Here is a 12,516-nt window from a genome sequence, read left to right on the forward strand (position 1 = left end):
GCTGGTAAAATTTCTGATTTAAAAAAAAAAATCAGGACTATGCTATTTGCTATGTTGTCTTGTATTCTCTCATTAAGTGCTTGTCTGGTCTTCCACACAAGTCTCAAGTAACCAGTCTGAGCCACATGAACGTACCAAATCATTCTCACTTTTTCAGCAGGAAAAACTTGTCCAGGGAAACACTGTAGTCTAAGACAGAGTTGTGGCATTTGGATACATCACTTAACTCCCCAGAAAATCAGCTGGTGCTCACGACAGCATTCTTCTGAAGTAGCAGTCTCATTATATCATGTTATTGTTGGCTTTTAATGTAACTTGGATTTGGCTTAAAATCCGCAATTTCCCAATTCACCTTAATTTTTTGAGTGCCACAGTGCAATAAGCAAAAGACCCAAAATATAATTCTAAAGGGGGGGGGGGGGGGGGGGGAATCGATCTTTGCCTTAATAAGCCCATTTTATTTCACCAAAAGAATGAATTCCAGGTTTATAGGACTGACTTCAATATTAAAATAGTGACCAGAGCACGATTTCAGGCTGAGTGTACTGAGTTTTTCAGACTGCGATGGTGTACTAGCACTGGTGTTCTCTCTCTCAAATATGACTTAGGTGATAGATACCTAAGAAACTCTGAGCACTCTTTAACTTGTAACTCCTACTTGAACTATTGCACACAGCCCTGAAAGCTGGTCTACTTTTTCCAACTCGACTATACAGTCTACTACAAGTTTTAACTTTGCCTGGATTAAAGAAGCTGGGACTCTTTCATCTGTAGAGAGGCAAGCTGGGCAGAGCTATTTATTTTTTGAAATCATGAAGCAAGATGGTAAAGCTGATGTTACTAAACAAAACCTGCATTTATTAGCACTGGAGAACATGTGCTGGAAGTAGTAATAAAATCTGAGATGACTGTCTACCAGCCTGAGGTTTTAACTGACGGATCTCTGTAACATGAGATTGAATGTTATGTCACAGTGACCTTTTTTGGCTGTTCCCAGTGCATATAGCCACTCTGAAACATCTCAGCATTCATTTATGAGACCCAGTACCTCATCTTCTGGCATGAATGTTCTTGATCCCTCTTTTTGAACAGTTACATTTTCATTGTTATCCTTTCCAAATGTCTGCAGCTAATCAACAACTGGCAGAGCAGGTTATTAAATGATCATCCACAACAGTCTGAAGTAAGAGACACATGACAGAGCAGGCTGCTATTGTGCATTAATAATGTGTTACAGGTTAGAGTACTTAATGCAATTCTGTCAGATTTTGGTGCCAACCAATTCAAAATCCTTTGCATGCAGCAATGTACAGGTAGGGCTGTCAGCTGGTTTACATAGTAGATACACCCTTTAAAGCAAATTTTCAGTGAAAACTTGATACTGTATAGAACCTTTCTCTTCACCATTTTCTACTTGTAAATGTTTTGTATACTCAGTATTAAATAAAAATCAAATACAAAGGCCTTTTATAAAAAAAATTTAAAGCATTTCTGAAACTTAAAAATATTGCATCAAGTTTTCCATCACATTTGCATCTCTAAAATGACTTAAGTTTCTGACACAGTCCTAGATCAGTCATTCCCCTCTGTTTTGCTACCTAACTTTTCCTAAATGCTACCCGCTTTGCTACATTTTCAGCTCCAAATTTTGCTATTAATTTATTTCTGACACGTTCATCATCTTTTTGCAATTCCAAATCATCCTCTCTGCTCCATACAGGGTACCCATCCAAGCGCTGGCCTGTCTGCAGAAAGTATAAGGTAGTCTCCACTTCACCAGTGTTTTTCAGAAAGGCCTGTGTAACAGTGAATAGGTCCATGTCAAACTTCTCCATGAAGCGCTGCATAGTTTTTACTACTTCGCCCACCACACTGGAAGAGCAAGTGCTTTTTGGTCTTTCTTCCCTTTGTAATTGAGTGTCAGGGAGAACACAGTCCTCTGGTCCAGTTTTCAAACCACATGCTGTTTTTCCTGGGGACTTTCCCTCTCCATCTTGCATAGAAAGTTCTTCTGAAATGTCTGAAGTGTCACTTCCTGACTAAAAGTAAGAGAAGTGAAGTCATCAATTAGACATGGTATTTTCTGGCAAGCTTCTTTTATCACTGCTACCCAACCACCTTCCACTGTGACTCTACAGTATATTTAAAAACGTATATATATTTTTATATAATTATATCTAATAATAAAATTCAGTGACTGAAGTGAAGCTGTATGTGTTAATGAGGATATACAAGATCACAGAAAAGCATGAAATATAAGGGAGGATTTGAACAAACTAAGTATAAAAGGCAAATGTTAATGCAACTGCAGGAACATTTTACGCCTGAGGTGAAAGTTTGATTTCCATTTGCCGATACGCCTTTTAATGGGACGACGCCGTCACATTCGTTTCCTCAAGCTAACTTGGGCAGAATATCAAACTAAGAAAATATGCTGCAGCGAGGCACCATTCGTCATAAGCCACGTAGTTCACAGGTCACACGAAGCTCCCGCTTAGCCACAGCAAAAGGGATGTCATGGTTTAAGGTCATTTAACAAGTTACTTATGAGTTACTGACGTGTCACTCTGTGACAACCGGGAAGGGCCACTCCGAGCCGCTCGCTCTGCGACACGACGGTGCGCGGAAGCGGCTGCAGCAGCAATGCTACTCCCTGGGCTGGCCTGGGGCGCTTACCTCCGTGCTTTCAAACTCCCGATTAGCTGCCTCGAAGAGACTCGTGCCTTGTCCGGCCTCCTCCGCCTCTCGGGGCTCTGCGGAAACACGTGGGCGTCGACGGCCGGGCCGCAGCGGCGTCCAGGTCCGCGGCCGCCCCCGCCCCCCCGCGACCATCAGCCTCCTCTCGCCCCGGCCGCCCCCCCCCAGCCGCTCTGCCCCCCGCCGCCAAGCCCCGCCGGCTGCCCCCAGCTCACCCGCGAGCAGCGGCCGCAGGTGCCGCAGGTAGCGGTCGCGCATGGCCTGCCAACTGTGCCGTGTTAGGCCAGCCCGCTCCAGCTCCTTCCAGAGCGCCCGGCCGCTGACCGGCGCCTCGCCCCGCCCGCGCACCGCCCGCAGCAGCGCTGCATCCTCCGCCTCCGTGAAGGGGAGGCGACCGCGCGGCGAGGCGGCGGGCGGCGCGGGCGGCGCGGCGGGCAGCCGAAAGGCCTCCAGCGGCAGCCGCTGGTTGCGCTCCACGCACTCCGTCACGTACTCCGTGGAAACGGCCCCGCCGGGCGCCGCCTCGCCCGGCTGCGCCAGGAGCACGGCTCCCGGCTCCTGCACGCGGCACAGCCGCCCACCGCCCGCCAGCACCAGGGGCGCCAGACGCAACTTGGCCAGCCCGGGCCGCACGTAGAACCGCATCGGGCTCCCGTCGTCCCACAAGAACAGCGACCGCGAGCGCGCTACCGCCTCGCCCCCTCGTTCCGCCATCTCCGCGCCGGGCGCGCAGGCGCGGGAGCGCCGGAAGAGCCGGCAGAAGCTGGGAAGATGGCGGCTGCGGCGGAGCGCGCGTGCGACGCGGCGGAGACCGAGTCGCGCCTCAGCAAAAAGTGAGGGTGGGCGGGCAGGTGGAGACGGGCCGTGCCGGGCTGGGGAGGCGAATCGAATCGAGTCGAATGTCCCGCTGACCTGGTGCGTGCCTCTGCCAGGGGATCCGTCGGAGCGCGCCATGCTGAGCCCCGCCGCTGCGCGGCTCCGCGGCTGGGCCTGGAGGGCAGCGCCCGCGCTCCGATGGCGCCAGGCGCTTCATGACCAAGGCAGGTCCGTCCTTTGCGGTCTGGCTGGGCCCGCCTCTTTTCTCATGAAGTCCCGGCCGGCGGGGTCGGGAGCCGCGGGAAGAGCTGCGGCGCCTGTGGACCGTGCGGGGCCGGTCCGGGCCGCCAAGGCGCCTTCGGGAACCCTAAGTAGCGCCTGACTTTATGTGGTGGAGGGTTTGCCATATTTCACTTACGTGCGGCTGTTCTGTATAAAATGGCTTGCGGAAGTTCCTCGGGCACATAAGCAGGCATACTCAAGGTCTGTTTATGCAATGTTTAATTCAGTTTTAACTTTCTCTGAGTATTTGTATCTCATAGGAGGTGAACTAAAAGAGTTCAAAGAAGAAAATGCTTAAACATGCTTAAGGATTATTTTGACTTTTGGGCGGAGTAAGAGAAATTACAGGGTTATTTGTACGGAAAGCTCTTGGCAGAATCCTGCAAAGTGTTTCCCTGTGGAAGTATCAGGGTACCTGCTGCATCTGGTTTCCTTCTCTTCCGCAGTGAGCTGAAGAGGCGTTTAAAGGCTGAGAGAAAAATAGCTGAAAAAGAGGCAAAGCAGAAAGAGCAAAGTGAAAAGCATTCAAGTAAGCCTGCCTCGGTTTCTGACGCTGAGAATAACATTGGTGCTGATGAGGAAAACTTGGATCCAAATGTGAGTATCTGGCCTTATGCTTATTACTGTTCTGAGAATAAATGTTATTGGTTTACATTTTATTCTGTTAGTCAAGGGGAACTAAATGGTTAAAAGGGGAGAGACCTACATGTTTCTACATACGGGCAGCTGTGTTCTAATTTACAACCTGTAAAATATTTTCAGTTTCTAACAAATTGGTTTTGTTTGTTTCTGCTGACAGCAATACTACAAGATCCGTAGCCATGCAATCCAGCAGCTGAAGGGCACCAGTGAAGATCCCTATCCCCACAAGTTCCACGTAGACTTGTCTCTCTCAGATTTTATAGAGAAGTACAGTCACCTGCAGCCAGGAGATCACCTGAGAGACATTACAGTGAGAGTGGCAGGTAAAGGCTTATCTGGGATACAGAAAGATGGTCTATTGCTTTGCTAAGCCAAGTCTTAACTGCTTTTAGTGATGGTGGGGTGGTCTCTTTTCAAATTATGCCGATCCCCTGTTACTTGGTCAGGAAGTCTGTAGCAGTGTTAGACTATTCAGGGCAAGTTCTTTCCAACTGAGCGGACCCAGGCAACGTCTCTTACGAGATCACATTGTGATAAGGGCTCCAGGACCTTAAGTTCCTGTGGTCTTTTGTGCACTGGTATTAATTTTGAGACTCAACTGCTTCTCTTTCATGGTTAGTGATCAGTTCAGAGCTGATCCTCTGTCCAAGTGATAATACTGTGGCTTTTGCCCCTGTATCCTTTTTGCTAGGGACTCTTTTCCTGATGTCCTGCATACTTTGATATTTAGGTCGAATCCACGCAAAGCGTGCCTCTGGAGGGAAGCTGATATTCTATGACCTTCGTGGCGAAGGAGTCAAGTTGCAGGTGATGGCAAATTCCAGGTGAGTAGGGGTATTCCCAGTAGCATTCTAAACTGAACCGCAGGACAGTTTGGAATGTTCAATGTTAAACAAAACTGCTTACATTGGCTTTGTAATTACAGGCTCTACAAATCTGAGGAAGAGTATTCCCGCATTAACAGCAAGCTGCGCCGTGGGGACATTATTGGTGTAGAGGGGAATCCTGGGAAAACAATGAAAGGGGAACTGAGTATTATTCCTTATGAAATAACTCTGTTGTCTCCATGCCTGCACATGTTGCCTCATCTTCACTTTGGCCTCAAAGATAAGGTACTTGTCATACCTTTCACTCTTGGAGGTAATTTGCCAGATAGGTCTGAATGGTATCCTTTTATATCTGCTGATGGTATCAGTCAACAATGGAACATTAGTTTTGTTTTGGTACTTTTTCCTTTGGCAGTTCATTTTGTTTAGCTTGTTCTGAAGATATTTGTTCTTTTCAGGAAACTAGGTATCGTCAGAGATACTTGGATTTGATTCTTAATGATTATGTGAGACAGAAATTTGTAACACGTGCAAAGATCATTACGTATATTCGGAGCTTTCTAGATGAGTTGGGCTTCCTTGAGGTAAGGCTTCAGTGTTTATTTCTCTCTGCATACTGAATGTGTTTAGAGCTTCTCAGCTTTAAGGCTCATATGCATAATATTTACAGAAGTTAGAATAATTACCTCAGCACGGTGTGCTTTATCGGTTTAATATAAAAGCAGTTTAAATGTGGTATATCCCACAGAATCAGTTAGAAAATTGTTTGGCGGCTTCCACCAGCTCTCTGTGTAGGGGACCAAGTTTTGAGTTGTAAATCAATCTGCTACTCCTTTTTTCCATTGTTTGCAGCTACTTTCTCTTTTCAGTGTCAAGAGACATTGAACTGAAGTCTGTTTCTTACGTAGTTGATAGTGTATATTGCTTTAAGCATAAGAGGTCACCTTTTAAACATCTAAGAAAATGCAGCTTCTGTGAAAGAAAATTTGTGATGATTTGAATAAAATCAATTTACTGAAGCCTGCGGCAGAATGATATAATTCTTTTTTTCCTCCTTGAAATTGTGTATCTCTTCAGAAATTAATTCAGCTGGACTCTAGGATTCCCAATACATGCAGAAAATCCGTAACAGCTTTTTATCTAAAGTGAATGCTTCCATGTATTCATATATCTCCAGCCATTATCCCCACCGAATATTTTTGAATATTCCAAATGTTAATAATTCCCCCCCAAAAAAGGCAGCACAACATTTTCAAAAATGTTTGGGTTTTGCAAAATTTGCAGTGTCCAAGGCATTTAATTTCTTTCAGGGTTACTGCTTTACAGCTTTGCTACAGGGACTGTCCTGAAGAATTTACAGCATAAGTAATGACTTGGGGAAGATACTGAGGAAGGCTGTTAACTTCTCATAAGTTTTATGAAACAGCGTGCTCTCTTACCAAGTGCATTTTATTGTAGAATCACAGAACAGTTTGGGTTGGAAGGGACCTCTAAAGATCACCTAGTTCCAAATCCCCTGCCACGGGCAAGGACACTTTCCACTAGACCGGCTTGCTCAAAGCCCTGTCCAACCTGGCCTTGAACGCTTCCAGGGATGGGGCATCCACAACTTCTCGGGGCAACCTGTTCCAGTGCCTCACCACCCTCAGCGTAAAACATTTCTTCCTATGTCCCGTCTAAATCTACCCTCTTTCAGTTTAAAACCGTTGCCCCATGTCCTGTCACTACAGTAAGGCTCTCTGCACCTTCCTTATAAGCCCCTTTTGTATATCGAAAGGCCGCAGCGAGGTCTCCCCGGAGCCTTCCCTTCTCCAGGCTGAACGGCCCCAGCTCTCTCAGTGTTCTGTCATAGGAGAGGTGTTCGCGGCACCTGACCATTTCCGTGGCCCACCTCTGGACCTGCTCTAACAGGTCCACCTCCTTCTTGTACTGGGCACCCCGGAGCTGGATGCAGTGCTCCAGGTGGGGCCTAATGAGAGTGGAGTAGAGGGGCGGAATCCCCTCCCTCCACCTGCAGGCCACACTACTTCTCATGCAGCCCAGGATACGATTGGCTTTCTGGGCTGCGAGCGCATGTTGCCAGCTCCTGTCCAGTTTTTCATGCACCAGTATTCCCAAGTCTTTCTCCACAGGGCTGCTCTCAATCCATTCCTCCTCCAGGCTGTACTGTTACTGGGAATTTCCCTGACCCAGGTGCAGGAGCTTGCACTTGGCCTTGTTGAACCTCATTTTCTGCAATGTAGAGAGATGATTTTGTGACAATGCCACAGCCCAGTTCCTGGCTTTGATAACGTGAACACAGCAGGTTCACATTTATAGTAAATATGAATGATTCTTGATAGCAACAAATAGTTTAAGTAATTTTTCTTTACTGACTGCATGGGAGAAGTGCCCTTTAGTTCAGAATTGTTTTCGTATACTGGGATATCAAATAACCAATGAAATACAGAGAGTTTTCATCAAAGCTATCTGTGGTTTGTTTGAGCTGCAGAGTTCTGCTTTGGAAACAGATCAGACGAAAGTAGGGCATTGAGGTAGGAATCTGGACATGTTTATGCCGATGTTAATTTTGTTGTTGTTGTTACTATTCTGCAGATTGAAACTCCTATGATGAACATAATTCCAGGTGGGGCTGTGGCAAAACCTTTTATCACGTACCACAATGAACTGGATATGAATTTATATATGAGAATTGCTCCGGAGCTTTACCATAAGGTAAAATACAAGCCCCTCATGGCTAAGTCTGTCTTCCCCTGACTGTTGTCATCTTATTCTAAAAAGTAAATATAGCGCAAAGAAGGATTATTCTTGAAGAAAGGTGGACTCATTGGATTGCAAGAAACAATGTATCTTGAATTAGATTTTTAAGGTGGTGTTGCAGTTGTGTGTATTTGAGCTCTCTTTAGTTCTTTTGAAAAGGTTGATGTGTTTACTAGAATTTCCTTTTGTTTAGATGCTGGTGGTTGGAGGCATGGACAGAGTATATGAAATTGGGCGTCAGTTCCGGAATGAAGGAATTGATTTGACTCACAATCCTGAGTTCACAACTTGTGAATTCTACATGGCTTATGCAGACTACCATGACTTGATGGAAATTACAGAGAAGTTGCTTTCAGGTGATGTGTGCAATATTAATTAAACAGAAGAATTGCATATTATGTGGCATACTCTTCTTCTAAACTTCAGTTTCCTTTTGTAGGGATGGTGAAACACATTACTGGAAGTTACAAGATCACTTACCATCCAGACGGTCAAGATGGACAGGCCTATGAGATAGATTTTACCCCTCCCTTCCGGCGAATTAGCATGGTGTATGATCTGGAGAAGGTCCTAGGAGTGAAATTTCCATCAGCTGAGTATTTTGAAACGGAAGGTTAGATGCTGAGTGTGGATGTCCTATAATTCTGTCTTAAAAGAAAGAGGGCAAAAGGTCTCAGGTTCTCAGCCTGCAGTCTTGTCAGCTGTGTTTTTGAGGTGGTATTAACAGATGGGATTTCTTTTCTCTGGTTTTGTCTGTTACCGAAGAGTCCAGAAAGAAGCCTTCGTGTCTTGCAGACTTTGGTAGCATCTGACTCTGTTGCCTCTTCCTTTGTTGAGTATATGCGATGCTGTATAGTTAAGATGCATGATCTGGGGAGTTCTTTATCTGTTGAAGAGACCCAGCTTTTTATTTCTGATTCCTTCTGTCTTATGTACAGTTGAGTCTCCATGCATGTGATCATAAGTTAGGAGTATTATTATTTTGGGCTTTTTAAAAAAATGTGTGTGAATGTAATTTTATGCCTGGAATCCAGAGCCATAAGGAAATGAGTTTGTATACTTTTTAGTGAAATCCCCCCCCCCCCCCCCCCAAGGAATAATGTCCAGCAGTCGTGTGGGGTTGTGTTTAATTGTTGTCAAGTTTCTGAAATCTACATTTTAGTGTAAACTGATTAAAGACAAACACTGTTCTCGTAGATTGACATTTAAGCTCATGTTTTCTGTCGCATACCACTAAGATCTTATAAATTGCTCTAAGACATGTTGAATGATGCAAGAAGAAAAAATTGTGGTTGCCGGGGTGGCTTTTCTAATTTTTGTGTACAATTTCAGAAACTCGCAGATTCTTTGATGACCTTTGTGTAGAGAGAAATGTTGAGTGTCCACCTCCCAGGACAACAGCCAGGCTTCTTGACAGAGTAAGTAAAGGTGGTGTTTTTATAATCCTAATGTCTTTGAGGATCTATGTGTATCAACAGAAGTCTCTCCAGAGCAAAAGTTTAGCTGTGTCTGGGAAAACATGCTGAAGCATACTTAAGCTGTTTCTGTATCACAGTGAGAAAACTTGCTTTGTCAAAATTTTTTTTGGTGTTGTGTACACCAAAATGTAGTGTACTGATGTCTGCTTAATGTGAGTGCTAGAGGGCTTTAGTTTGATAACTGGTCTCTTGTGCTTAAAGCAGATCTGCTTGATCTTATGTCAGTTTTGTCTGAGGTCTGTGTATTGGTATGTACCTTACCAAACTGGTAGGCTTACCATACAGTTCTTCTGTCAACTGTATTGTTTTCCTTTGTACCCAAAATACTGCCCAATAGCTGTTTATCTGCTGCTTTTCTTATTGGCCTTTGTTGTAATGTCCAAATTGAATTATGTTGTTGTTTTTTATACATTTTTTTGCTCTGTCGTTTTTCTGATCCAATTAGGACAGACACTGTTTCTGTTAATGAAGACATTACCATAATCAGGAATTACTAGTTGGGAAACTTCTCAGTTTTATGGTACCTTCTTCAATAGTGAAGAGAGGGAAATAGAATGTTCGGGGAGGGTGGTGCTAGGACAGTGATATTGTACTCTACATAATTGTTTCACTTTTGTTTCCCCAGTTAGTTGGTGAATTCCTGGAAGTCACTTGTATCAACCCTACATTTATCTGTGATCACCCACAGATCATGAGTCCTCTAGCAAAATGGTAAGAGTACAAGACACAGTCAGAGTGTAACTCTCTTAAACCCTCTACTCCTACTTTATTAAAAATAATAACTTAAAAAAGGAAAAAAATAAGTCACATGTGTGAAAATGGATATTTTTATGTTTTATACTGGTTTGTGAATTCAGACACCAGCCAAGGTAGACGTTGGTTCCTGAGCCGTGAAACCCATCATCCATGGAAGGAGCATCTGCACACTTAGTAGTTTGAAGCTCTGACAGTGGTTACTGCTAAGTGTGGGCAGACCTCCTGAAGGAATGTGTGTGCTCTTTCCTTCTGTAAAGACATTTATTTTAAAGTGTGGTTGTTCTGTTTTCTTCATATAGGCATCGCTCTCATCAGGGACTAACGGAACGCTTCGAACTCTTTGTAATGAAGAAGGAAGTGTGCAATGCATACACAGAACTTAATGATCCTTTCCGTCAGCGGCAGCTTTTTGAGGATCAGGCCAAGGTATGGTGTCTTGCTGATAGCGAATCAATGATGTAGGCAGAGTATTTCCTATGTCTATACCAAATCTGTCATTAGTCCCTACTGCTGAAGAGGGTTGTTACTACTTTGAGCAAGTGTTTTTCACTCAAGTGAAAGCCTGGCATTAAAACTTAATCCCTTTTAAAGGAACCTTGCTCTCTAAGGTAAACAAGCCCAAACACTGCTCTTGATTAGTTTTTTAGTAGTGCAAATTTGTTTTGGGATATCTTTCTTTATATTCTACCTGAAGTACTAATCTGAAAAAAAAGCTAATGTGCGAAACACTTCCTCTGTCTTGCTCAGCTTGAAAATAATTTTTCCCCAGTTAAGCGTTTATGTAGTCATACAACATTATACTCCTAGGTTCTTAAATAAATTTTTATGTCTGGTAAGTGTTTGAATGGTCTGTAAGAAATAGCCTAATTTCCTGAACTGAGTTATTACTATTTTAAATTGGCTCACAGAATAGAGCTGCAGACTGGAAATTTATAGTACCAGGTTTCTGTAGGTAAGCCTCAGAAAGGAGTGACTGAAACTGATTTTGTTATTAATTTGGTATACACATCCATAAATGCATGTGTGCCATGCATCACTGAGGTCAGATGATGGTGGTCTGCAGAAAGAGAGTTCCTGTTCTTCCTACTCTTTCTAATGGCTTGAGAAGATTAAACAATTGTCAAAACCAGGAAAACAGACTTCTCTTAACTAACTTACTTGGCAGTAGATTTTGACATATTCAATCAGAATGAATGGTATTACAGATTTCTTTCACCTTTGGTCTGTTGTATGTATGTTTGCTGTGGTTGTCTCATGATTTATAGCCACTCGTTGCTGGAAGTCGGTTTTACTGAAGTGAAGGGCCTGGAAAGGAAACTTGCACATCAGAAGAGCCTAGAGCTATTTGGGAAGCACCTGTACAACTGACCTCCACAGTTCTCCAGGTGCTGAGATTCCTTCATCTGTTACTCACTGATGCAGTTGTATAGGGCTTTGGTTTCATCAGTTACCTGGCTGCTACAAAGACCAACTGCTCCTTTTTGGAAGGGTATAGCAGAAGTGGTACTATCTAGCTCTGTACAACCCACCTTAAACTATTAATCTTCTCATTTAGGCAAAAGCTGCAGGTGATGATGAAGCCATGTTTATTGATGAAAACTTTTGCACCGCCCTGGAATATGGCCTTCCTCCAACAGCTGGCTGGGGCATGGGAATTGATCGCTTTACCATGTTCCTTACAGATTCCAATAACATCAAGGTAAATGTTAGAAACGGCAGTGCCTACCGCTAGCTTTGAACACGAATAAGGTTCTGCAAAGCAGGCCATCTCTCTAACGAAACAAGTAATAGTGTAGCAACTTGAGATTCTTCAAGAGGAAGACTTCCCCCCTCAGAGCAGCTCTCCTTTCTTGCCCGCTTAGCAGGCCGTGGTGCGGGCCGTGCTCGGGCAGCGCGGCGGGGGGCGCCGCAGGCCGCGCCCGGGGCCGCTCTCGCGACACTCGCCCCCGGGGTCTCCTCCGCCGGCCGGGGCCGCTGAGGCGCCCGCTCACCGTGTCACTTTTCGCAGGAGGTGCTTCTCTTCCCTGCCATGAAACCGGAGGACAACAAGAAGGAGCCGCAGCCCCAGCAGCCTGCCGAAGGCACCTCTGTGTAAAGTCCGCGGCGGCGCGGACCGTGAATAAACGCAGCTTTCCGCCGCCCGTCTCCGTGTCTCTGTGTGCGCGTGCGCGGGGGCCGCCGGGCCCGGCGCGCGCGGGGAGCAGCTGCGCGTGCGCGGCTGGGTGTTGCTGGGCGGGGAGGTTAGGCGCTGAGCTGCG

General features: G+C 45.2%; 1 protein-coding gene across 2 annotated transcripts; it reads left to right on the forward strand.

Moving 5' to 3' along the window:
• Nucleotides 1–2,963: 2,963 nt before the first annotated feature.
• Nucleotides 2,964–12,396, forward strand: KARS1 (lysyl-tRNA synthetase 1). Of its 2 annotated transcripts, XM_064459915.1 has the most exons (15): nt 2,964–3,530; nt 3,630–3,741; nt 4,242–4,392; nt 4,595–4,760; nt 5,168–5,261; nt 5,363–5,549; nt 5,723–5,848; nt 7,860–7,979; nt 8,218–8,380; nt 8,464–8,637; nt 9,357–9,442; nt 10,128–10,213; nt 10,558–10,684; nt 11,814–11,957; nt 12,267–12,396. In XM_064459915.1, exons 2-15 carry the CDS (start codon nt 3,650–3,652, stop codon nt 12,351–12,353), a joined length of 1,803 nt encoding a protein of 600 aa, XP_064315985.1. In that variant the 5' UTR covers nt 2,964–3,530; nt 3,630–3,649; the 3' UTR covers nt 12,354–12,396. The 2 variants fall into 2 exon arrangements, with proteins under 2 accessions (XP_064315985.1, XP_064315986.1); XM_064459916.1 differs by lacking the exon at nt 3,630–3,741 and having other exon boundaries at nt 2,972–3,530.
• The last annotated feature ends 120 nt before the right edge of the window (nt 12,397–12,516 follow it).

The sequence above is a fragment of the Phalacrocorax carbo genome, chromosome 8 (assembly GCF_963921805.1).
Source record: "Phalacrocorax carbo chromosome 8, bPhaCar2.1, whole genome shotgun sequence".
NCBI classification, from domain to species: domain Eukaryota; kingdom Metazoa; phylum Chordata; class Aves; order Suliformes; family Phalacrocoracidae; genus Phalacrocorax; species Phalacrocorax carbo.